At 41.7% G+C, this 27,781-nt stretch overlaps 1 protein-coding gene across 2 annotated transcripts in view; it reads right to left on the minus strand.

Annotated features, from left to right (window-relative positions):
- LOC146698199 (RNA-binding motif, single-stranded-interacting protein 3-like) overlaps positions 1-27,188 on the minus strand; it is a 133,943-nt gene extending 106,755 nt beyond the window's left edge. For both annotated transcript variants that reach the window (XM_085473226.1, XM_085473227.1), the window contains exon 1: positions 25,889-27,188. In XM_085473226.1, the coding sequence (XP_085329352.1) occupies positions 25,889-25,963 (75 nt within the window). In that variant the 5' untranslated portion in view covers positions 25,964-27,188. The remainder of the gene's footprint in view (positions 1-25,888) is intronic.
- Between the last annotated feature and the right edge of the window lie 593 nt (positions 27,189-27,781).

Below are 27,781 nucleotides of genomic sequence, written 5' to 3' on the forward strand. Positions count from 1 at the left end.
GACACGACGACAGAGCCCTGGAAATCCACCGCAGAGGATTTTTTTTTTTTTTTTTTTTAAATCCCAGGAATGACTTTTTACCGTATTTTGTTGAATGAGACAGAACAATCCTCTGCCAGTCTTTTCAGGCAGTCAAATTACCATCAGAATAAGAGGGCATAAGAATAAGACAGAATGCTTATATAGCGTCAGGTCAAAGAATGGAGACTATAGAATAAGTGTGCAGACAGAATAATGTCTCTCCACAGCAACAATGAGAAGCTGAAAAGATAGGATTTGGTGCAGTCCTGTATGTGTATCTGCATGCGTCTGAGTGTACAGACTGGTGTGTGTTGGGTTCATCATCTTACAACAATAAGAAACAGTGCGATAAGAATTACCGTTCAGTAATTCCCCAACATGCGTGTCTAGGCTTGGGTGTTGGGGGTGGTCTACTCTCATTAGTGAATCAATTAAAATGCCAAATGCAGCAACATCAGAGGTGGGGACATACAGTACATCGAAAAATGCAAGGCAACAGAATAGTAACTTGCTACATTATTAAAACAAAATTTTTTTAAAAGGTTTGTGCGCATATTCAAAATTGTAAAGATGGATTTTAGAACAAAAAGGTTTAGATTCACTAGCCCAAATTGCTTAAATTAAGTTAAGACATTCCGATTTACTGCCACAATACATGGATACATGACATTTTTCCAGGTACTGCCATAACGCAAAAAAAAAAAAACAAGCCTAAATACCTGTAATACACTGTGTACATTAATTCCATAGCCTGAATTCTTTAACAGGGTTGTCTTTTCTCAAATGAGGAGCGTTGAGGTGTGCACTTACAGTAACAATCGCCACTGTAAGTAGAACACACTTAAAAGCCACACAATATTTTTTTCTGCAGTGATGATGCCAACTTAATATGCATGAAGACCAAACAATATTTTATCAGTGCCTGATTAAAAATAATAATAAGCAACTGTTTTATAGCTGGTCACGATTAAAGTCACCATTGTTGCTGACAAATCTCACTCTGTCATAGTCTGCACTGGTCATCTGTCATTTTCTGTAATGCTAACATTTTCTGTTTCGAGGAGGATGGGGTGCAGGTCTCCATGTTCCTGCTCTTCGGCCTGCACACCTGTCCCCTATTATTCTGTCACCTGCTCCAACACAGAGTCTCTGCCAGATTGTTGTCCTACCGAGCGGTAATCAGACTTCTCTATGGCTCTAAGCAAAACCTCAGTATCTCCCATGCTAACCCCCTTGTGTTTCTCCTCCAGTGATTCCTCTGTGGCTGAATAGTAGTTACAAATCCAATTTCACTCACCTGTTTCTATTGAGCTGGCCTGCCTTCTCTGGGAAAACTTTGTCAAATACTAAGCCTCTGGACTTACCTGCCTCCTCTGCCACTCAAACCCTGATCAGTGGCTCCTCCCACAGCTCACCTCACATCACTTCCAAGTAAGACCTCACAATTTAAATGTGCTTTTTGCTCACAGCTTTGGACTCACTCATACTTTGGACTGTCTCCAACGCTCATCTCCTCTATCTCAGGATTGCTGTCCCAAGTTGCCAGAGACTCCTTCCCATGAACATCCTGTTTAACATTCCTTTTGTGAAGACACCTGTTGTGCCAGTAAAATCTGTGAACTTTGGGCTGTTGTCTCCTGGGTCCTGCTTAAGTGCCCGTTTTATGGTTACTTCTTTCATGGCCACGACATTCTCCAGCTGGCTGAAAAGTGCTTTGAAGTCCCTCCCAGTCTGCTAAGGCGCCAACATAGCGCCAACATCCAGGTACTTGTAGTGTACTACATGCAGTTTAAGTGCATCTATGCCCTTAAAACAGCAAAGTATGTGCTTCTAGAGACAGCATTGTACAGCTAGCTGCTCAGCCATACTTCAACACAATATGGTACCCTCCACCATCATCTAGTAAACATAAGAGGTTATGTTTTACTACCTTCTGTTAAGGAATAAGTTTTAAAGGGAACACAACCTAAGCAAGTGGCATCTTTCTTTACCGCATATCCTATTTTGGGTCATTCTCCCAACCATCCTTCGCTAGTATACCAAAAAAAGACATCTCTGAATGCACAACATGTAAAATCTTCAATTAGTAGAGATACAGCTGCTCAATATGCACGAGAATCTCAGGAATTTCTTCAGCACCTTGTTGATTCTGCGCCATAAAGAATTAAGGCAGTTCTGAAAGTAAATAGGTGTCTAGCACCAGCCTGGTGTGACTAATAAAGTGGTTGGTGAATGTAAATCTTCAAGGGTGCTGCAGGATTTACCTGTAGGAGCAGTGATGCAGCATCAATGCACAACTAAATCTATGCAGTCTTGGCTATTGACATAAGGTTCAATAAGCTCCTCCACTTCAGATTCCCCAGGTCTGACTTAAATACACTTATCTTTACCTTTTGTTCTCTCTGGGTCACCGAACATTTATTAGCCGCTTCCTGCCTTCCTCCACTATGTCCCTCGCTGTAATTAAATTCCTTAATCAAATCTGAGAGGGGCAAATATTCAGGGAATGAGAGAAGACAGAGGTGGGAGGAATGGGAAAATTGGTGGGATAGAAGGATGAAGAAATCAGAGTGTGAGAAACAGGAACATATTTAGTGAAATCTGCCCTCTGTGAGATCAGATGATGACCTGACGATATCTAGAGGGAAGATTCTGATACCAGAACAAAGTCATAACTGAGTCAGAGAATTAATATTTTTATTTTGCAGGTGGATGATTGGACAGGAACCCAAACCATGACTTAAAAGGAAATGCATAACACAGCTGGCCAGGCAGAGGCAGAGTAAAAATCTGATGTCCATGGAGTGAGTTAAGCTTAATAATTTTACACCAGGGACTCTAATTCAAAAATGCACTTTACTGTTGAAATGAAAATCACATTTTAGAGTCAACTGCCAAATCAAAACACATCTGGATAATGATGAGCAACTATGACGAGGGGATGTCGCAGAATTTTCCACAGGACATTCCATTAGCTGGAATACTGAATGGCAACATGAAGTGGTGTTTAATACATTTATGCTTGTGAAGCATTTCAAGTCTCATGTCTTTTGTTATTGTGAGAGATGGTGCACAGCATCTCACGTCTGCAATTCAGAATCCAGGATTAAAGCATTCACAACAGAAAGACATGGTTCGTCCATTTATTTAAAAACACAGAAGCTCAACAGAAGTAGCAGTCGTGTATTCGCATTAAATCATAACAGTGTTTGGATTGATTTAAAGGCCTGATCAAATTACCTGGAAAAGGTTAAAAGTATCCATTACCGGCTAACATGCTTTTGCTATTGAGCACAGGGAGAAAAAGGAGAATGAAACAGAGCTGCATAGAGCAACAATCTTACCCAGCTGTATCCTGAAGGCATCAATCTGCCTAAAAACTCAGTACGGGGAATACACATATGATGTAAAATTGCAGCTTTAAGGACACTTGATTTCAGGACAAAAAAAAAAAAAAGCCTGCCCCAATCTTTTAGAGGTTGCACAAAGACTAAGTTTTAAGGACTGAAATGTAGCGAATAAGAACAAGAGCAAGGAAAGGCAAATACAAGAAAACGAAAGGGAAGCAAGTCTGATAAAAGTGTGTGAATACTGGAGAGGAAAGGAGGAAGAAAAAAAGACATGCGAACAGCAAAGGAGGAAAGAAAGGCCACCAGAGGGGTCACTTCTGCTGTTAATAATTTATCCTTTAAAAACCAGTGTGAGGCTTTAATTGGTGCCGTGGCTAATCCTGAAACACACACACACACACACACACACACCTCGGGGAGCCTCTTAGCAGCTGTGCTCCAGCTAAATTGGCTACAGTGTAGCGGCGGCAGCAGCGAGTTCCCTCCAGGTATAACACAGTCAGCCAAAACAGCAATATCAGGGCTGCCAAGCCCGTCTCATCAATCTGGGCGTGACACTTCTCACTGTCTCACGCTCGCTGTCACGCTCTCAAAAGAAATCTTACGGCAAATCAAAGCGACAAGACGTTAGTCCCTTTGTATGGCTGTTAGCTAGATAAACACTCAGTTCACTTCAGCTGTAATCTGCATTTAGCTTAAGCAGAAGATGTTCTGTACTATGTTGGAGCCTTTTTGCATGATTTGGATTAAAGTCATTCATTTGATGATTTAAGGCTCGTCTTAGTGTAGATCAAAATGACAACCTGTGAATCGAATTAGCCTTTTCAGACCGGAGGCTTCACTACAGTTTAAATAACTAAGTGATAATATAAACATTTATTATTATTATTATGTCATATCCAAATCAAAGGTTGTTTAAAGCTGTTTTGTTTTAATTCTGAGAAGGTATAACTGAGGGGAATTAAGTTGCTAATGCTGTTATTTATGGCACTTAAACTTCCTCCAAACAAAGAAGAAAACAATGAAATGTCATGTAAAACATTTAACATCATCCCTTCCAACACTGCCTTTGTCTAGGCAGTTGGTCTGAAGGGCGATGGGGAAAATCCTTATATCCAACCGTCTCACATCAGCTCTGCAGGCATGATAAGAACTTTGGCCGTGAGCTCATCCAAAGTCGAAACCCTGCTGCCTGTATCATGTCAAATTGCATACGCCAAGATACTTCCTAAAATTTAGACATTCTGTCTCAATTCAGCAAAAAAGCACAGGAAGCTGGAGACTTTTGTCCTGTCCTGCTCTCTAATTGTTCTTCTTTTACTGTTTGCAGTTGGCACTTTTCTTTACTGTCCATATAAAGAAGCCCAAAACTCTCACAGAGCAAAGATTTAAATGTGGTTGACTTTACAGATGTGGTCTATGACATGATGTCACGTTACACAACTTGCTTCAAGTAAAAGTCAAAGCTCACCATGGACTACTCACTTGATTTTCCTCTAAGTTGAGCTGTATCTCACATGCCTCTTCAGGTGACAGTGATAGCTGGCACCATGTTTTCAAATACAATAAAAGTGGCAGCAGAGAACAGGCCCTCCTTCCTTGGTTATGATTACATGTTCTGCTCCCTTCATGTCCCTCAGCAAAACATGGAAATTCTCAACCATTTCATCTCATCCCTAACGTTCCAGGAAACAACCTAGAATACAATATTTTTACACTGTCTAATATTAAAGGCTTTTCTCAAAGGCAAGTGGCTCCAACAGCACATGGTACGTATCCAGCATGCACCACTCCATAAGTATAAAGATTTCACTGGCTGTCACTTGCACTGCCGCTCAGCAAAACGTTAATCTGTCACAGCAGCTGATGCCACATTAAATCTATGAATCAGATGTTACTAGCAGTGAATTTGTGAAATTGAGATGATGCATGACAGCATGCAGTTACTGTGGTTTTACAATAACCCCCGGTGCGTCACCTCACAGTCTGTGTTACCGTGAATTGCATTTCTACCTTGAGAATTAGATTTCCAAAGTGAGATAAAAGCTAGCCCAAGAGTTGCTGGAGTCCAAAATCACCCAGACAGCAAGGTTATCAGCCAGACCCCGGCACCATGAGAATACATAGTGTCTTCCAAATCCTATTGTACCATGAAATGTCACAGCACATTAACTACAAGAGGGATTACCCTTCCTTGAAAGTAAAAGAGCGAGGGAGCCACTGAAAGGAGATAGAGAAACAGAAGGTGCCTGGGAATGCGTATGTGAACACACGCTGTTGCATTAAGTATGGGGTTACTAAATAAATTTTTTTTTTTTTTAAAAGTATATATATATATATATATATATATATATAAATAAAAACACCCAGCACGCCCCTGCGGGCGGTTTATCCTTCAAGCTCGGGTCCTCTACCAGAGGCCTGGGAGCTTGAGGGTCCTGCGCAGTATCTTAGCTGTTCCCAGGACTGCGCTCTTCTGGACAGAGATCTCTGATGTTATTCCCGGGATCTGCTGGAGCCACTCGCCTAGCTTGGGAGTCACCGCACCTAGTGCTCCGATTACCACGGGGACCACCGTTACCTTCACCCTCCACATCCTCTCGAGCTCTTCTCTGAGCCCTTGGTATTTCTCCAGCTTCTCGTGTTCCTTCTTCCTGATATTGCTGTCATTCGGAACCGCTACATCGATCACTACGGCCATCTTCTTCTGTTTGTCTACCACCACTATGTCCGGTTGGTTAGCCACCACCATTTTGTCCGTCTGTATCTGGAAGTCCCACAGGATCTTAGCTCGGTCATTCTCCACCACCCTTGGGGGCATCTCCCATTTTGACCTCGGGACTTCCAGGTTATACTCGACACAGATGTTCCTGTACACTATGCCGGCCACTTGGTTATGGCGTTCCATGTATGCCTTGCCTGCTAGCATCTTGCACCCTGCTGTTATGTGCTGGATTGTCTCTGGGGCATCTTTACACAGCCTGCACCTGGGGTCTTGCCTGGTGTGATAGACCCCAGCCTCTATGGATCTTGTGCTCAGAGCTTGTTCTTGTGCTGCCATGATTAGTGCCTCTGTGCTGTCTTTCAGTCCAGCTTTGTCCAGCCACTGGTAGGATTTCTGGATATCAGCCACCTCCTCTATCTGCCGGTGGTACATACCGTGCAGGGGCCTGTCCTTCCATGATGGTTCCTCGTCTCCCTCCTCTTTCTTGGGTTTCTGCTGCCTGAGGTATTCACTGAGCACTCGGTCAGTTGGGGCCATCTTCCTAATGTATTCTTGGATGTTCGTTGTCTCATCCTGGACTGTGGTGCTGACACTCACCAGTCCCCGGCCCCCTTCCTTCCGCTTAGCGTACAGCCTCAGGGTGCTGGATTTGGGGTGAAACCCTCCATGCATGGTAAGGAGCTTTCTTGTCTTTATGTCAGTGGCTTCTATCTCCTCCTTTGGCCAGCCTATTACCCCAGCAGGGTACCTGATCACGGGCAGGGCGTACGTGTTGATGGCCCGGATCTTGTTCTTACCATTCAGCTGACTCCTCAGGACTTGCCTGACCCTCTGCAGGTACTTGGTGGTTGCAGCTTTTCTAGCGGCCTCTTCATGGTTCCCATTCGCCTGTGGGATCCCCAAGTACTTGTAACTGTCCTCTATGTCTGCAATGTTGCCTTCTGGTAGTTCAATCCCCTCAGTTCTGACTACCTTCCCTCTCTTTGTTACCATCCGACTACACTTCTCCAGTCCGAACGACATTCCAATGTCATTGCTGTATAGCCTGGTAGTGTGGATCAGTGAATCGATGTCTTGTTCACTCTTGGCATACAGCTTGATGTCATCCATGTACAGGAGGTGGCTGACAACTGCTCCGTTCTGTAGTCGGTATCCGTAGCCAGTCTTGTTAATGATCTCACTGAGGGGGTTCAGGCCTATGCAGAACAGCAGTGGGGACAGAGCATCTCCTTGGTAGATCCCGCACTTGATGGTGACTTGTGCTATGGGCTTGGAGTTGGCCTCTAGTGTTGTACGTCACATCCCCATTGAGTTCCTGATGAAGGCTTTTAGGGTCCCATTGATCTTGTACAATTCTAGGCATTCCAGTATCCAGCTGTGGGGCATTGAGTCATAGGCCTTCTTGTAATCAATCCAGGCAGTGCACAGGTTGGTCAGTCTGGTCTTGCAGTCTCGGCTGATTGTTCTGTCTACCAGTAGCTGGTGTTTTGCGCCTCTGGTATTCTTGCCAATTCCTTTCTGTGTCCCGCTCATGTATTGACCCATGTGCCTGTTCATCTTAGCCGATATGATGCCTGACAGGAGCTTCCATGTAGTACTGAGGCAGGTTATTGGTCGGTAGTTGGAGGGGACCGGTCCCTTCTTGGGGTCCTTGGGGATCAGGACCGTCCGGCCTTCAGTTAGCCATTCCGGGTGTCTCTCGTTAACTAGCAGCTGGTAAAACAACATTGGCACCTTTCCAGCAACTTTTTATCCACATTTCACCTTTATTAGTTTTAACTGCCGATTTAGAAGGCGGGACTAGTCTGTGTGGTTAGATACAGATTGGTTCATTTAGGTGAGCTAGCGAAAGATGGTGAAGATAAACCATTAATATTAGTTTACCTTTGGGAGTGTAGTTACCTGGTTTATTGCTGTGGTGGGCACTCTGTGACGAAATGTAACTAGTGTTTCTTTCTGTATTGTCATTAGCCTGTTCTTATGGAAGAGGATTTGGACCACTAGAAAGACAAAAAAGTAGCCACGTCTTTCTTTTTTGTTTCTTTTCCAGAATTATGACTTTAATCTCCGAATTCTGACTTTTTTCCTCAAAATTCTAATCTCAGAAATTTGAGATCAATCTCATAATTCTCAGAATTAATCTCAGAATTTGTGTCTTTTTCTTAGAATTCTGAGATTAAAGTCAGAATTTTGGCTTTTTTCTTGGAATTTTTACTTTTTTTCAGAATTCTAATCTCAGAATTAATCTCTTTTTATCCACATTTCACCTTTATTTCACCTTAATCACCAAAGTGATACATTAGTTTTAGCTGCCGATTTAGAAGGCGGGACTAGTCTGTGTGGTTAGACACAGATTGGTTAATTTAGGTGAGCTAGCGAAAGATGGGACAGCACCAGGGCCATGTCGGGCCCTGGTGCTGTCCAACTCTTCATACTGGAGACCCTTTCTTGGATATCTGCCACTGTGATGGTTACTGGACCCTGTTCAGGGAGGTCGCTGTGGTCAGCCCTCAGATCCTCTAGCCACTGAGCATTGCCGTTATGGGTTGCATCCTTCTCCCATATGCTCTTCCAGTATTGCTCCGTCTCCAGCCTTGGTGGTGCTGTTCTCTTATTTTTATTTATATATATATATATATATATATATATATATATATATATATATATATATATATATATATATATCCTATAAATGATTTTGTACTATAAACCTTGCAGTTTTCCCCTTATAAACACTTTTCCGTCCATCCACCAGTCCATCTATAGTTTTCTCTCTTTGCTCTACTTCTGTGCCACTGGACATGATAATCTCTAGATCATGATTTGGCTTTGCTTATGAATTATGTACACACACTCACAGACACATGCGCTTGCACACGAAGCTTATCTATGGCTGGGAAGTTGTGTTAGGTTGGCAGACTGAGCCCAACAGCTTGTGGCAATACTTTGGAAGAAAGCAAAAGTCTGTCTCCACTGCTTTGTCTCTGTTTTGCCACTCCTCTTTTGTCAGCCCCATTTTCCTTCTGTCTGAGTGTGTCACTCAATCTGGAATTCAGCTAGACTATGTCTCTGGTTGACTGTTGTAAAGTCCAGATTGTATGTTTTGAACTCTCTAGGACTGTCTTTCAGCTTTTCGCCTGACATGTCTCATATACCACTCTAGTACACTGGCAATACAGAGGGATGCACAATGAGATTCCTATACCAGAGTGACAGTAGATCTTTAAACCAAACAACTCTCTTCATGTAAGATTATCTTATAGGCTCTACATATTTTACACCCCCCCCTTTCTTTCCCTGACTGGGTTATTTTTGCCTTTGCACTCCTTACTCTAATCCGATTATTTGCTTCACTTTTCCTCAGCTGTTTTGCTTTAACTTTGTTTTTGACCCAGAATTCTCTGTGGACGTTTAAACTACCACATGCTTCCAGGCGAACTAACAACTCTCCTTTTTCACTTTAGCGTCTTAGTGTCTTTTAGTGTCTTTAAAAGAAAAGGAGGGAAAAAAGGAACCGGTAAAGAGATTTCAGTTGTTTTCAATAAACAGGATGACGAAGATCTGATTTTCACAACATGTTGGAGGAAATAATTCACTGTAAGATTTCCAAGAAAGACTTCTTTGAGTTTAAACTCCAAAATTCCTCAGACAGATTGATTACAAATGAAGAAAATTCAAGGCTCTTGTTGTCCTCGCTAGGACTCGCTGACTACAAAGTGTGTAATAGTCTGAGGGGTGAGAACACTTATTACGGTAGGGTGGGACCTTCACGCAGAAAGCAACTGCTCAGCCAGAATGCTGTTGGAACAATATTTTGTTTCATTTAAAATGAGGCGCATTCTGTTTGAGGAAAGAAAAAAAATCTAAGCATAATAACATCATTCTATCTTTAAACTGAATCAAAATGTCAGGACACCTGTTCACTAGCTAAATCCCAAAAGAGAGTGCCAAGCAGAAGGACAACTTCAGCACTCAGGTTATTCTACCAAAAGAAATGTCCAGGAATGATAATGTGCTATTGGACAAGTCAAAGACCTTATTCCAACTTATGTGTTGTGGAAGACCCTAAAATTCATAGCAGGACACCTACCAACTGTATCACTGCAGTATGCTCCTAAGGTCTTAACTTAACCCACCCATCCTTATAAGCAGGTCTGTTCCTTAGTATGCAGTCAGTCACTGTGCCGTGTAAAAAGAAATATCCATGACTGGAATACAGTGACTTTTTGAAAATAATCTTTTGGATGAACTTACTGCAGTGCAAGAGGATTGGTAGCAGTTTCACCTCTGTATGCTTCGTATTTAATCCACTTTGCCTAAGTGCATGAATTCATCAGTGTGATTTTTTATTATTTTTTAATAATAGGAAGCACTCTAAACTATCTTTAAAAAGAAAAACATTCTGCTTGTTAAATCTTTCAGACTGAAAACAATATCAGCAGCTTACAACTGTATTATCTTCTTATTCTGTACCAAGAAGAGACTAATCTGGAATTATTGTATGCCTTGCATGCAGGTGGGTCCCCCACTGTACTGCCTGAGTGTCCCACACATCATTGATTTCTTCTTGAGAGAGACAGAGAGGACTCTGAGACCTCCGCTGAGAGGATAATTCTAGGGTTGGTATTGGTAAGAGTGCTACAGTTAGTATTATCTGCAGTGCACTGAAAGCTCCTCCTGATATACGTAGAGTCTCCACTGCATCTAATCTAGGGGCTGACACTTTCTCTGTGTGTCTCTGTGTGTAACTGAGGAGTGTGAGATTTTACATTAAACTACTTGCTATCAGTCTCATTTAATCCTGTGTGCACGCATAGGCCTTTGATTTTAATCATAATGGTAGTTGGGGGTCTGATGGCTATAATTTTACAAAATTGTTGCAAGGACTAAATAAGTAATATTTATGTGCTATTAATGTTGCTGTGGGGAAAAAAACTTGAATAAAAACCATAAAAACGGTTCCTAAACTAAAATAGTAATTGTTTCTATATGCAGTGTCCTGTATAAAGACGTAGTTTTGCCTCAGATTTACAATCCACATTCATTGTTTGTGTACAAACAATGAATGTGTGACTCAAGTGCAGACTGTAATCTTTAATTCAAGAGGTTTCACAAAATTTTTGTTGGACTGTTTAGGAATTAAAGTCATTTTTATACACAGTTCTCCTTTCAAAGGCTCAAAATGAAAATAAAATAAATGTAAAGATTTTAATACTTGGATGAAACTCCTTTGCAGCCGGTGTCTGCCTGAAGCCTGCAATCCATGGACACCAATAAATGCTGCTTTTGATCCCAAGCTTCACTTTACTGCAGCCACTTTCAGTTTCTGCTTGTTTGTTGTCTTTTTGCATTCAGTTTTGTTTTTAAAACATCCTTTACTGAATTGAGATCAGGCGAATGACTAGGCCATAGAAGAATCTCTCATTTCTTTGCCTTGCTTCACAGTGTACTGTAAATGACCCACTGTCCAGTCAGTTTTGTGGCATTAGGCTAAATCTGAGGAGAGAGTATAGCCTTAAAGATTTATCCTGCTATTTCTATTAGCAATCACATCTTTAATAAACACTAGTGACTGGCAGGCATTATACCCATACCCATGTTACATCCACGATGTTTAGCAGATAATGTGGCATTGCTTTGAATCGTAAGCAGTTTCAAGTTAATCTTTGTTTCATCTTTCCACAGACTTTTTCTGTACTTTGCAGGCGTTTTAGATGTTTTGTGGCCAAATCTAGTGTTCTTGAGTATATTCAGTGTTTTGTAACTTTTTGTACATACTTTCCGTTTCCATTCAGAAAGCCGTCTCGACTTTGACGGTGATACACCTGCCTCCTCCCATTTCTCTGTGATAGGTTTGTTTGGGTTTAGAGATTCTCTCACTTTCACTGCCATCTCTATGGGTCTCATATTTAACATAACAGTGAGAGCTATAAAAATACAAACTCACTACTTTGACTCAACTTCAGATATTGTGTCTGCTTCATTTCACATGAAACAGCAAGGGAGCGGGCCTCACCTTGCTGTAGAACTGTTTGTCAGTCAATTGTCCAATTAATTTTGAACCTCTGGAAATGTGGGACTGAAGAAAAATGGCTGTAATTCTTAAGCAGTTTGTACGAAAAAAAAAAATAAAAAAATTTGAAACCCACTGAAGTAACGCTAAAAGTCTGCACTCTGATCATATATTGATTTACATGTTGCTGTGGTAATGTGCAAAAGCAAAAGTACAAAATGGCAAAACTACAGAAATTGTTTGTCCCAATCATTATGGTGGGCACTATACCAGGACAATGAATCTTCTCTTGATGTCAATAAGTCAATAATGTTACAGCACTTATTAATTAAAATGAATACACACCATAAAGTTCAATATTAGCATTGATTTGGAAATTTGGTAAAGTTCTGTGAAATTCAGCATCGGGAGACGGAGTCAGTCCTAAGTCACAGGTCAGTTCAAAGTCAGCATGAGTCCAACAACAATGTCAAGCTCTGATAAGAGAATTCTCCTAATGATGTTCAGCAGTATGTACTGCATGCCAAACATCCTAAATGCACAAAGTACATTTTAATGAATGTCAAAATGGGCTCCATAGAATTAGACGCATGTTCATACTAACCCTGTAAAAGCACCCATCAACCATGCACTTTCTACTTAGCCAGACAAATTGATTGTGCATATATAAAGATGAAAATGTACAGTACATGAAGATACTGCCTCTCAGGCTCTTAATTATTTATGCAGGAAGTTAAATCAATGAAAAAATGCAGATTGCTCTTGTACCACATGTAGCAGACAAATGTCCCTGTCTCCTCCAATGGTTCAGCACAAATGACAGCATGCTTGTGTGGAATTCACAAATTTTTCCCCCCCTTTTTCTTGCCTCTGACAGTTCACTGTTTACTTACTGTGAACAGAAGCAATAACTACATTTGTATAAACCCTTATTTAGCAGCATCTTCAATTTACGCTCAGGTTGCTGCTGCCAAATGTGACAAACCATAGACAGGTACTCATTCAAGTGTTTTGTTAGCATGTATTTGTTAATGTCTCAATAGCTGAAACTGCACCGCACAAATAACACCTATAAGCAACCCTTACATCTTGCCTGAACAGCTGCAGAATGTAACAGAAATGTTAAAAAGAAAGTCAGTAAAAGGCAGAAGACTTCCAAAAAAAAAAAAAAAAAAAAAAAAAAAAAAAAAAAAGCGTTTTGAAGCGGCTAGGTTGTCTGTTCAAGTTAAAATAACCTCACCTCAAGCATTTGAAACCACTTTAAAAGTTATTTTTAACCCTCAGACATCACTCTCCCACTCTCAGAGAGACAGTTCTGCAAGCCTTACTCAAAGAACTATTATGGTTGGATACTCTTTAAGGGCTGCCTGGATAGGGGTGCTTGAATATGTAGTATTTTGGCCTCAGTACTGGCAGGAACTGAAAGGTTGTAAGTACTTTTAAAGAAATAAACAGCTGCATTAGCTGTAATCTACCTCCCATCTTCACCGAGATAAAGAATCTGGTACACACTGTGGCTGACACTGTAAAACCTCCATACCTCATCTTCACAATGCCACTTCTCTGTGGTAACAAACAATGTACAGCAAAGAGTATTGCTAGATGCCAGAACAATGATTAGTGTTCTCAGTGCTGTTCTAGCGGCTCTGGTGGCTTGGCTAATCTGCTGCTTTATTGTACAGCAGCACCGATATCAGCACCAGAGCAAGTGCGTCCAACAGTCGCACGCACAAACCCGATTCCAACATTGTCACACAAGAACGCGTCTCTCAGGCGCGTATGCACGCGCTCAGAGTGCGCTGAAAGGCCAGGCAGTACAACACGCCTCAGTAGTGTGTGCCAGCCTAATCTAGTCAGGCCTTTTATCCCATCTCCTCCCTCCACTTCCACTTAAATCAACACTTCACTGAGAGCTACAAAGCTAGTTTGCATCCTCGACACATCCACTACGCATGTGCACGTGCACACAGGCGCACACTTGACTTCTCCTCCTTCATCGTTAGTCTGTTTATCTTTCACTTTGGCACACTCGCCTCATCTCTCTGTGTCTCAGGCACAAGCAGGAAAACACATCACACAAAGGCACACTCCTGTGCATGCGCATGCTCACACACTCTTCAAGTCACACACCAAAACATACTTACAGCAGACTCTAGCACAACTTTGAAAAAGGCTGGTAGTCTCCGAGGAGATGCTGCAGTGTGAATGAATAAAAGCTGAATGTAGCCTAACAATCTGTGCTCAGCCGAGTGAGCTGGCCATTGCCCAGGCAGTAAGTTGGTACCCCTGTAAACAAAAGGATGACTATATGCTGACTGCTAGTATAACGTTTCCAAAAGCCTACTGGATTGGGGGCTTTAGCCGTGTTCTTCATATCCATGCCTGCTATTTGTAAATGTCAAATTCATTTTTCATAAACCTCAACCCAGCTTTCCAGCAGGCAACACAACTTGGCGATTTGCTCTTTTTATCTTTAGAAAATGACTGGCATATAGGCAACACAGAATTTCTAACACACAAATTCTGTGAAATACAAACTTCCAAGTGTCATTAGTAGGCATTCACTTGGACTAACTCTGCAATCAGCATCAGCCTATATTTGGACTGCATTCACATGTATACCACTCCTCCCCCCACACAGACAGCTCTGATAAAAGCACAAGAGGTCCAAAAAGTAATTTGACTGGGGTCCAACTAAAGAGGTGTTTTCACAGGATAATCCCTGACTAGGAGTGTGGCTATAGGGGTTCAGTACATGGTTTTATGTGTGAAAGTGTACCAGAACTGTAGATAGAGGGTGTCTCTATTTGTACTTGTGCAATTGTGTGTGTGTACATGGGGGTGGGGGGTGGGGGGGGGGGGGGGTATTTGGGGCAAGCTGAGGAGGGAGAATTTTATTCAGGATTTCATTAACAGGGAATAGGAGATGTTTGTTCTGGCCAGCCACCTCTGGCTCAGGGACAAGAGTGTGTCTGTAACCCAGCTAAACTGTCTGCAAGGGCAAACACTGTGGCAGTTTTATGGAGTTAAACTCGGTTTCTTTAAAAATTCCTCTCAAACAAAGAAAGAAAATGTACAGAGGTTGAGCACCAGACTTTGTTCCCACTTGGAGACGATCCATTTTTCTTCTGGATACAAAAAAACCCAATGTTTTTGCAAGCAATCTAAAAGTGACCAGGACTGAAATGGTATCAGTGGGAAGCAGCCATTATGAAGAGACTGACTGCACATTGAAAGCACACTTTAATGCAGTGAAAAGTGAAACTTTCATTCCATATGCACATTACTTTCCAGCATACACAAACGAAAGTTTCAAACAGAAATACACACTCAAAATCCCATCAGTCTGCAGTTATTTGGCCCAGAAAAGACTTGTGAGAAATCTCTAAATACTGAGGTCTTATGTTGTGGGGTATAACCTTAATGTGTGTTTTAAAGTTTACCATAGGTGTTAGCAAAGAAAATTTGTGGGATATACTGAGCTCTAGGATTTTCCACCCCCCAACCTGTGCACATCTTAAGCTGGATTTCTAGTTAATGCACAGTTTTTGCAGGGGTCTCACTCCTGGCACCTATTTAGTTGGTTTTGACTCACCACAACTCTGGAGGGATTTATCGTACATGATTGGACAGCATCGCCAGTCAGTCATACTCCAGTAACCTCTACGCAACACTGGAAAGCTTTGAGCTTTTTGAAATATGAGAGATATGAGACAAGCAGGTAAAGTGGGTGGGGAGAAGATTTTCAGTACAAATTGACATCAAGGTCATAGTTCTACAACTTACGGTTTTAATTATTAGCTATTCATGCCCAGAAGTCAAGAGGTTCTTCCATGATATTGTATGCAGATTTTTCGCATTCTTCCTCATTGTTTAAAAAAAAAAAAAAAAAAAAAAAAGTACAACAGCTATGACTACTCTAGCACAACTGCTGATTTCATGTATTCAAGAGAAGGAAAGGGAAATACCACTGCTACATCTTTAACAAAATGCAATGACTCATAACTATGTATGGAATTTTACAGGGGGAAATTTTCCTCTGAACAGCCAGCACTATCCTGAAACCGCATGAGATAGAAAGAGATGAGGGACAATGGGGGGGGGGGGGGGGAGAGAGAGAGACAAAAAAGGGAGATGTAAAGAAGGAAGTGCCAAAGAACACCACATGGGGAAAATCCCTTAGGCCCATCTTTCAATTATCTATCTGGTCCCTAGTCTAGAGATCACACATCCACCAATGCACAAACCTACCCTGCTGCATTTCCATCGGGGAGCACACACAGTAAATGGAAAACATGATTAAGAAAACCAAACCCCGATATTGATTATAAGATTATATGCACACCATACATGCAAATAATGTCTGTTTGTTATAGAGTTATATTCTTAACTACAGTCCTGACCAAAAATGCACTTTTTCATACAAAGTATTTTAATGAAATCTGATTGTGTTTATCAACAAAAACAGCACAATGATCACAACTGAATGTTTTGCTTCATAGATTCAATGTGTATTTCGTAGTATATTTTGTGGTTCTACTGGCAAACAAGAAGTGGCAACTAAAAACTATTTTCTTAGCCGAAAATACAAATAATTAGAGGAAAAGTTTTACATGTGCAGCGATATATAGAGAGAGCTCAAGATGAGCAACGCAGACTGGAGTTCTGCACAAATCTGAAAGTTTATCATAAAAAAAAACAAACAAACATTGTTGGTCATTACATTTATTATATTTATAAGTCCAACAATTTTGGCCAGTTTTCCAAAAATGCATTTATCTCACACACAGTTGTTAAGTTGAAGGCTTCTGCCAACTTACATAAAATCCTAGATATATAATCAGTTGTACTGAGAATCACAGGACGCTTCTAGATCAGAAGCCAGACTGATTAAACAATTTCACAAGGGAGTGCTCTTGTACTGAATGTAGAGCTGTGATTTGATCATAGGCAGGAGGATGTAGGTAGAATGCCAAAGAGAACCACAACTGTGCTGTAAGTTTCATAATATTTTGTGAAATACAAAAAAATGATCATGTGAATGATTTTCTTGCTTTGACATGAAAACAGGAAGAATAACCAATTTCAGATAGCTAGAAAAATCTTTTAATGTGTTATTTGTCAGATGTTCCTGCATGCAACTTTTAAGGATACTGAATATGTTGCAGTGTTTTAAGCTTTTCCCATTCATCTTATGCCAAGGCATACAAATGATCTTGAATTAGCAAAGTAGCAGCACCCTAATATGTTAGTTGTGGCTAAAGTACTAGGTACCATGTCCTCCCTCCGACAGCACCTCTGAAGCATTAGATCCCCATATAAATTTTGTTGAGGTTGCAGATCTCCCTCTTCTTTTCCAGATGAAGCAATGAAGCCACAACACTGTACTTTACTTGGTCTTCAAAATAAAAGTTAATATTTCTACTTCTGAGACTAAGCCAAGTTAGTTTGCAGTTCAAAGTCATGCTGTTATTGCTCTCCTCCAATTTGTGCAGGTTGGCTGAAGGTTTACACCAAAGTGTCCAGGATTCTTTCATAACTCACTTTTTTTTCCCATTAGCAGTTTTTAAGGTCTTAAACTTTTCACCTCAGAAATGATGGTGATCATATTTCTACCAAATGTACTTTAGGGGCACTGATGTAATGCCTCTTGACCAGTCAACTAAATGCTCTACAAGAATCTTTAAAACACAACACATGGTATTATTTTAGCTCTGACTGAAACACTTGGCATTTGACTGACCACTGCAAAAACTGAAATTCTTTCTATGAAAAACAAAATTATGTTAACCAAAGTATTTAAAAGCTTTCCTTTTTACACATCATATTTCTTAGCCTTCCATCTGTTCACAAACCGTTAAGGATTATTAACATTCTGTATTTACAGTAGGTTTCTAGGCCACAAGCCATAAAATGCAAATCTGGAGCTGTCCCACTGTAATTTGTGAAGACCTGAACGGTATCTACCATCTCTACAAACTAGATCAGGCTCATGGCCAGGGGCCATAGTCTGTACACTGAATCACACACACACACACTTAAAATAGCTAACAGCTAGAGGTTGTGCTCTGTGCTCCCTTTTCACCTCACCAATAAAGTCTTTGTCAGGCACTTAGCGGTGTTCTAAAAGGAAGCAAAGTGACGGCCAGAGCTGTTCGTCTCAAAGAGTTGTAATATCAGTGCGAGTCTTGGACATTTCTTAAGCCCTCAGTGTTTTAGTTTCTGCTTCCTGCAAGTAAATTTAACTCGGAACATATTTTTCCCCAAAAAAAAAAAAAAAAAATCTGTGGACTGGAATTATGTTTGATGCCAGACAATATTATTATTCTATCAGGAAGTGTTGGGGACTGTTGGAGCCTTCAGTAATTTCCGTTGTGTAACCGTTAGAGGTAGAGGGCTCTGACAGGAGCTTTTAAGAGGCAGAGAATCCATTAGACAAGGGTCGCTACAAAGTGGCCAACTATTAAAAATGCAGCAGCACCATTATTCCCTGACTGAGCCTGCAACTCCTGTCTCCTTCACAGCGTCGCTCTTTATTTCCCTTTGGATCGTTATCTCTTCTTTTTCTTCTTTTGAATTATTTTTGCTACAGCCATCTGTTCTCTTTTTGATATGTCTCCTTCACATCCCTTTTTTGCCTCTATCCTGCCTTCTCCTTCCCTCCTGCACATATTTTTCTATTACAAAACTGGCAGGGGTGAGCTTCTCTCACCCCTCTGTGCATGAGCTGACCCACTGAAGCTTTTTCATTCCTATTTAACATAGTAAGGCAATGGTCAGCAACCACTACTGTACTGGGACAAGAATAGAACAGCCCACGGAGAATAATAAATGGACATATATGGGTGGTTAGGAGAGTCCCTTTTAAGCAGTAAAAACTACCCAGGCCCAGCAAACTGAACAGATGGTAGGAGAGAGGAAAGGGGAGAGAGAGAGCCCAGAACACAGTGGGATAGGGGCTGGAAAAGCGAGAGAGAGGGGAAAAAAAAAAAAAAAAAAAAAAAAGGAGGGAGAGTAGAAGGCGGCAACATAAGGCCATTCTCTCTTCTCTTCATTGGCATGCGATGCTATGGAGATCAGAGTTGAAATCTAAACAGAATAGCTGGGTCTTTAAACAACATGCACATAATAATACTGCCGGTTGTAAAACTACAACTGATGCAGGCAGGCAGATGTGTGAGAAGAAACAGGGCATGAGCAGAATGCATGCAAGGCTATAAAGCTTATACCCTCTGTTTACTTTGCACACTAAACACACACTTTTCAGCGTCTCTGTGTGTGTGAGATGTGTGCTGCATAATTTATGGCGGCTGTTTCTGCTAAGACGAAGTACTTTATATTTGACAAGAGGAGGAACAGAAGCTCGGGAGGAGACGAGGAAAGAAGGGGGAAGGTTATGTGAAATGGATGATGGGTGAATGAGTTAATCAAATTTTTAATGTTCTCTTTGTGTTTACACAATGCAGGGTGTTTTAATGACAGCGAGCTAAGCCGAAAAGAGGTCAGGCATGTTTTGTGTGCTCCGTTTCCCTCCTTCCTTTATGAGGTTTACTCATCACAACAAAGCCAACTACTGACCACATTTATCTAACGCATAATGGGGAGTAATTGAATGTGAAAAGCTCATTTTTGAAGGGACAAAATATTCTATTTAGATGTCCAGGCATGTCCGCATGTGTCATTACTTTGATATCAACTAAATGCTGTTTCTCATTATCCTAATTAAAGCTCCTTGTGTGCCGCTGAGCATATTAGCACACTGATCTGCAGCAAACTAATGATTAGCTGGTTGATAATATGACTTTTTTTTCCTGTTAGCCTCTCTTATCTCCCTCTTAGTGATTATCATCAAAGATTCACATCCTCAGTCAATCATCACCACAAGCTGCAAAGATTAAAATTAAAAAAAAAAAAAAAAATGAATAGCTGCTATAGTTAGAGAGGCATGATGGATAAAGATCAAAGTTCACTAGCAAATTCATGCATACGGAGACAAAAATCATTTGCGTAGTCAAACAGCTATACACGAAAAAGATGAGCAAAATGAAAACATTGGGGAGCTGAGAAAGACTCGAAAGTTTCTGCATTTTAACTGAAGACAAGCAAGAGTGCTGGCTTATATTTGGAAGTGTGCAGGTAAAAAGTTAGGTCCATAAATTGTTGGAATGCACAATTATTTTGTGGTTTTGCTTCTGCACACCACCAAAGACTCACAATTAACTGAACAATGAATGACAATCAGTTTCGTGGGCAGAAGAAGCCTGCCATTTAACAATTATCATAGATAGCTGGCTAATGCATTCGATCTTAAGGACTGGAGACTAAAAGAGAAAAAAAAAAACTAAAATCTAAATTTACTTGCAACACGAGAAGCGAATGATGGGAAGACTGATATGGACAAGGACAGAAACAATGATATGCTTTGGATGATGAACTGTCAAAGACGGTGGAGACAGTGTTATGGGGCATTGACATGTAAAGCTGCCAGTTGAACCAGGCCACTAACTGTATACTGGTAACTGATGATAGCAAACGGGGCTGCACTCTCGTGTTCAGCCAAATATTGCAAAAATAATAGAACACTGTAAATATAAAAGGACTGGTTGTTATATAGCGCTTTCCTACTCTACTGCATACAAGCCTCAGTCACCCATTCATGCAAGCACTTTTTTCTATGCCTAAGTGTTTTCTATCCAATAATTAGACTCTGATGAAGGCATCAGGATGAACTTGTTCAGTCTTGCCTAAGGATACCAGACATTAAACCACCAACCTCCCGAATAATAGACGACCTTCTCTACCTCCTGAGCCAGATCGAGCAGTACAAATAATGACCCAAAGCATTCTGCAAAAGCAACCCAAGAGTTTCTCAAGGTAAAGGAAATGGGATATTGTTCAATGGCCAAGTCAGTCGCCTGATCTCAACCCAACAGGGCATGCTTTTCTACTATTAAATCCAAAACTGAAGGGAAAAAGACAAGCAGCAACTGCAGGTGGATGCATTAAAAGGCCTTGCAGCATATTAAGGGAGGAAACAGACAATTTGGTGATATCTGTGGGTTCTAGACTTCAGGCAGTCATTGTCTGGAAAGGATTTTCATCCAAGTATTAGAAAGAATCTTACTTTTAAAATGATATTAGTTTGTTGAGTTTCTTTTGAGCCTCTAAAATTGGGGCCTGTGTGTAAAAATGGGTGTAATTCCTCAAAGGTTGATGTAAACTATTTGAATTAAAGCTGAAAGCCTGCACTTCATCTTGATTGATTTAAGAAATCCTTGCCTTTCTCCATCAGGTTATAGAGCTAATTTAATATTGTTACACTGTAACAGATTAAAAGGTATGTAACACGAAGTTAAGAAAATCTGCCTTGTCAAAACTAAAAGTCGTGTGTCATGAATGCCATGTTTCCTCTTCTCAAACAGGAGAGATGTCAGTTTGTTGTTTTTGCTAAATTTGCAGTGACACCACCACAACCTCAGGAAAACACACAGGAAATTACAGCAATAATAACAAGCTAAAATACTTTGCACATTTTGTTAGGGATTTTTGCAGTCTTCATTTCTTAAAAAAAAAAAAAATCCTTTCATTAAATAATTGTAACTATTAAGCAATACAACAAGCATAGAAAATAAAGCAAATGAAACCAGCTCACAAGCGCAATCAGAAAAATCCAAAACATTGCTCATATTCAAGAATGGCAGATTTGAGCTTTAGTCCCTCCAGCAGCAGCAGCAGCAGCAGCAGCAGCAGCACACACACACACACAGGTTAAATTTTAACAAATCACACAGAATCTAACAGTGCAGCTGCACTTGTGCATTAACCCTCACCCTGATCCCCTCACACCCTCTTACAGCCATGATTAAGGGCCACTGGGCTCACGCAAGAGGCCATGCTATCACTCCCCACACCCTGCTAATGTACACCAACTGTACCTATAGCCCATTATGGAAGCAGAGCAAGAGTAAATTTCCGTTTAACAGCCATCATCTGCCCCGTTGTTAGTTTAAGCCAGCCATTTCATAACTGCCTCTATGTGAAGGTGGTGCATGTGTGTTAATGACAGTGAGGAAGTGTGTAGGTTTAAAGACTAGTACTGCAGGGCAGCGAAGGCAAACTTCATGTGTACACACACACACACACACACACACACACACACACACACACGCAATTGATTTTCAGAAAGGGAGAAGCTCCTCTTGCTGGAATCAAGATTAATAAGAGGCCCATCAGATCAGTTAGCAAAAGTAGGAGGGAAAAAAAAAAAAAAAAAAGAGGAAGAAACGGAAAAAGATATCTGTAAATTAGGAGAAAGTAACGAAGAGAGCACACAATACATACTACACATACTACCAGTTTAGTCTCTCTGCACACAAAGGAAAGAAGCCAGAAAAATACCTGCACGGCTACATTTCCACCCAACAATCCTCTACCCCTGCCCGATATAAGTCAGAGTAGAAGAGCCGATCCAACACAAGGCTTTTGTCAAGGTCCATATAGACTCATAACTAAGCCTGAACTTCTATGGAGAGTTAGACGTGCGGGCACGCACACTCTAAGGAGACTGTTCTTCTGGGACATGGGGGGCTTTAATGACAGCAAGCTGCACTGAAAAGGGGTCAGGCACGGGGGGGGGGGGGACGACTCATTGTTCAGAGGCCACACACACGTGCGCGCACACACACACACACACACACACACACACACACACACAGAGAGTCACTTTACCTCACACAGGATAACACGCCCACACTTATCCACACAAAAGTGAGCAAATAAATTCAGTTCACACTCATACATGAATTGACAAAGTTGCAGGCTCATGTACAGTCACGGATACTGGTTTTATTTGTCTATGAATGCATACGTGAACACACACCCTTTCAGCTGTGCTTGCAGTGCGTGTGTACTCTGGGGTAGGAAGGATCCAATTTGATATGACCTTGAGAGCAGAGAGAGGTCTGGTGGAAGAGAGGGATGGAGTGTGAGGAATGAAGTGATGGTTTCAGTCAGATGCCTGTTGCAAATACTTGTGAGAAATGAGATGACCTTGAACTGACTGAGATAAATAATAGAACAAGCCACAGCAGTGTGACACAGTGACATCTGTACACGTAAAACGGGCATGCATCAAGTGTTGAAGTTAATCTAACCTACGTGTTCATGCAGCATAGTACGGTGTAATAAAGCAACAAATCACAGTCAGTTTTATTTTGATGGCTCCAGATTTACAGATATGCTAGATATCGGCACAGAATTTAAAAAGTAATCTTTTAAGTTCAACGTGAATTTTCTTCAATCATAACAACAAGCGTAAATGCACAGCATTTAAACACAAAATGAACACTGTCAAAGACTCATTCTGACAAAAAAAAAAAAAAAAAAAAAAGGTTTGTTAAGATGATAAATTCAATAATTTGTTCCCCCCCATCCGGTTTAAGAAAAAAAATAAACAAGAGTGCTAAGAGACAATTACCATCTATAGCCTTTAAGTTTCTTCCATTAAAAGGAAAATTAAAAACAACATGTTTCATATTCTCTACTAGCAGACGTGAATTTTCTGGTGCAAATTAGCAAACAGAAAGGCGCGCTTATCATTGAAGACGTTTATTACAAGCAAATCACAGATGTGCATTAACAAACAGTTCTCAGCTTCTGTTTGTTCGTCTTGAGCACGCTCTTAAAAACATCAGACAGATCCCAGATGTGAATGTGTGCAGCACTGAGATCAGCAGATAAGTGGGTAATGTCGACACGCTGCAAATACAATCTGCATGTGTCATCTGTAAACGCATCCCTTAATTAAATAGGAAAAAAATCTTAGACTTCATATGGTGAAGCCAAATAGCTGCTAAAACTGGAAGTATTGAAGCCTTGGACTACAATACCTTTTAGTCATTGTGAGATGACCCTTTTCTTAGAGTTCATGTGCCCAACATGTGAACATGAACAAAATCTACCCATCCCTGCATTAGTATACTGATCAACCAGATAATTCAAAGTTGATACTTTGGCTAGTTAAGACATGTTTTGGTTGATCAGTTTCAGTTATACAGAGCCTCAAAAAGTTTAATTGTTTAGTGGACTCCACCAGCTTTGAGCTGTATAGTAATTGTCCACAACTTGTTGCAGTGAGGCATGCAATATAAAAGTTAACGAGCAGTGAAAAAAGTCTTCCATGTGGAACCATTTCAATTTACAAAATGAAAGCAGACCAACATGCACTTGTGATCTTTGAGACGCAAGAGAAACACTAGAAAATTTTTAAAGTCTCTATTCTTTGTGGTCAATATTTTGTGCTCAAATGGACACTTGCACTTTTGCTTTTTATTTTGTTAGTAAGAGAGTCATTTGGGTATTTTAAGGTAAATCCTCTATAACCTGCATCAAGACTTCTCTAGATGCTTACTGAGAATGAGCGCAGGAAAGCGGTAATTGGGAGGGTAATTCGACCAACAGCGTCTGGAACTCCACATAAACGTGTTGCTGTTGGCCTGCAATCGCACCGTGCAGTTTTTGCTTGGCTCACAGTTCAACATATTTTTAACAGCCGAGCAATAATTTTCTTACCTGTTCTTCCCACACTCTGTCCACCAGTAACATGATCTCTCTATTCTCATAGCATTCTACTCCCACACTTTTTCATTGCCTCTCTCACCATCGCTCTTGCCCACTGACATGTACATATTTACTAAATATTGCAGCAAACCTGCCAACTCCTCATATTTACTATCATGACAAAAGAAAGAAAAAAAAAAAAAAAAAGACAGTCGCACACACACACACACACACACACACACACGAATCAGAGCAGACAGAGGGAATGGCGGGTGATATGATGCAGGAGCTATCGATCAGGCCCTTCGTAACCCATTTTCTGCCTTCTCGGTGGTAGAAGAACCAGTACATGTCAGTGCGTGCATGTGTGAAATGAATTTATCAAGATGCTCTGTGTATGCATTCTATGCGAGCGCGAGAATACTGGGATCAAACTGACAAAGCGGAGGGAAAAAATAAATAAACTGAGCTTGTTTTTCTGCATTCTAGGTAATCCGAGAAGTAAATCAGGTTCCATCAATCATTTCTACAACATATCATAATGGGTGAGTTGCATGGACTAGGGACTGCCAGAGAAGGGAGGGGTACAGGGTGGAGTTCTCAGAGTGGTGGGGGTTGGGGGACAAAGTAGGGGGGAATATAAGGATTGAGGGAAGGATGGGCCTCCTGCCCTGAACTTGAACTTGGAGCTGGTGGGGTCAGAGAAGGGAGGAGAGGGTCAAGCACTCAGCGCAGCTGGAAAAGGAAAAAAAATCCAGTTGAGTGACATCAATATCTCCCAGCTTAAAGGCAGATGGGGGAACAAGGGACAGAGTGCTATTTAGCACGCTCTGTTCCAAGACAATCCCAGCATATATACACTGATGCTCGTTTTACCGTCATTCAGTGTTTGCTGGTTTTGTAAAACACAGGCAAGAATGATCGCCTGAGATATGCCACAATCACTCTTTGGATCCTGATGCACAGACTTAGGAACGTGACCCAACAAAGGTGTGTGTGTGTGTGTGTGTGTGTGGGGGGGGGGGGGGGGGGGGGCAACAACTTCGACACTCTGGACTGATTCACACTGGTTAGGAAAGATTTAAAGAGATACAAGATATGGAAGGCGAAACTTTAACAGGGGAGTTGAAGAGTGCAATTTTGCAACAGTTTTAAGACGACGTGCTGATCTACATTTGCAACACAGAAACGCAATAAGTCAAACCTTGCTGACCATCTTACCTTGGTCTGGAGATAGTGGGGGTAGTAGTAGGTGTAGTGGGGGTACATTGGCTGCTGTTCCAAACGTTTTCCCATGTAGCTGGAATCCAGTTGAAGGTCCTGGAGGCTGATCACTTCCGAGGGGATGGCCTGAATTCTTTAAATGACTGCTTCCAAGAGTGGGGGATGAAGAGAGAACGCTCTCCTCTCACTGGTGAAGGTGATACACGCGCAGAAGGAGGAATGGATAGAAGAACAGATAGTGCTTGAGATTTTAGTCCGTCTACTTGTCTGAGAGCTCAAAGGGAATCTCACAGAACCATTCCTTGCGTGGGTCTGGAAAGAGATTCCGGAGTGGCAGCAGAAAGAGGTTTGGGGAGAAGGAGGTGTGGAGTGAGGAAAGGAAGATATGAAAGGATAGCAGAAATACGGGAAACAATAGAGGGAATTGAAAAGCCTGACTGAGAGGGGGGGGGAAAGCAGAGGGAAGAAGAAGAGGATGATAAGGAGGAGGAGGGATGAACGGCTGGGTTTCGGTTGCCGGTTCCCTGCACACTCCGCTCTAAAAATTTGACTCACTCTTCTTCTGTGCTGCCCTGAACATGCCCCTTAATTTGCTTTCCAGTGTCTTTCTCTTGTCTCTCTCCAGCTCTCTCTCTCTCTTCCTGTGTATCCGTTTCCCTGTCTCGTTCTTCCTCCCCCTCTTGTGTACCAGACGAGACCCTGATCCCTCTGGGAGCTCGGCTGTATCCTGGAGAACACACGCTGTCCTCTTCTCTATCCTTAAAAGACAGGGAAATCAGCGATGAACTCACACATGGATGTGGAGCTGGGGAGAAAAGAGGAGGAGGAGGAAGAGGAGGCGGAGGCGGAGGAGGAGAGAGGGTGGTCTAGAGCTGAAGCTGTGACTGCCTTTTTTTTTTCCTCACTCCCTCCCTCTTTTGTTAAGCTCCGGGGATAGATAGGTAGATACTGCTGAAGCCCGGCGTGGAGGATGAGCAAAAAGAAAAAGCCGTGGTGAAAACTCCTCTAGCTGAGGAAGAAGCAGATGGCGTTATCCAGACGTGCACTCACACAGAGGAAAATCCCTTCTGATCCACAAGGTGCCCCCTCCAACTCTCTTCTCTTCCCCTCTCTTTCTTCTCAAGCTCACTCCCTGACGGCTTGCTTCCCACTGCGCCTGGCAGCCGTCACTGTGTGTGTGTGTGTGTGGTGGAAGTGGTGGCGGCAACAGCGGTGGTGGAGGTGGTGGTGTGTGCGTGCGGTATGTGTGTGACTGTGCATGTAACTGAGAGGGGAGTGTGTTTGTGTGGCTGTTGGCGTCTGCTCCACTGTGCGTGCTGAGGCATAGAGGGGCTCGGCTCAGCGCAGCTATGCTCCTCCCTCGCTCTCTCTCTTCCTCTCGCTGTCTGGCTCTCTCGCCCTCTGTGTTTATGATGGAACTATAGAACAGTGGGAGTGGCTGGTCCTGCCCTCTTCCAAGCCCTTGTGAGTGTGTTTGTGCTAAATAGAATATGAGAAAAAGAAAGACCGATAAGGGCTGCTCAGCTTGAAAGGTGGAGGTGGGTGGCGGTGTGAGCTGGAGTGAAGAGTGCAACGAGGATACATAAAGAATATTTGGAAAACAGAGGACCCCCTGCTGGCACCCTACAGGTGCAGCAACAATTGAGCAGCAAAATGGTCATTTTTCACTACATGTACGTGATTAATTAATGCCATCCTGGTTTAAACAGACTGTTGAGATTATCTAATATAACCAGCAGAGATAAATTAATACATAAAAGCTTATAAGCTTAAAACAGTCCCTTCCAAACTGCACAGGATGCCTTGCTGCACACAGCAATGCTACTTTCACACATGTCAGCAAAAGGGCCCGACATGGAGGGTGTATGTAGTTCAGTGGTTGTATGGCAC

Source organism: Copadichromis virginalis, linkage group LG11, assembly GCF_057382275.1.
Source record: "Copadichromis virginalis isolate Kocher_CV1m ecotype Utaka linkage group LG11, C_Virginalis_male_GT1.1, whole genome shotgun sequence".
Classification (NCBI taxonomy): domain Eukaryota; kingdom Metazoa; phylum Chordata; class Actinopteri; order Cichliformes; family Cichlidae; genus Copadichromis; species Copadichromis virginalis.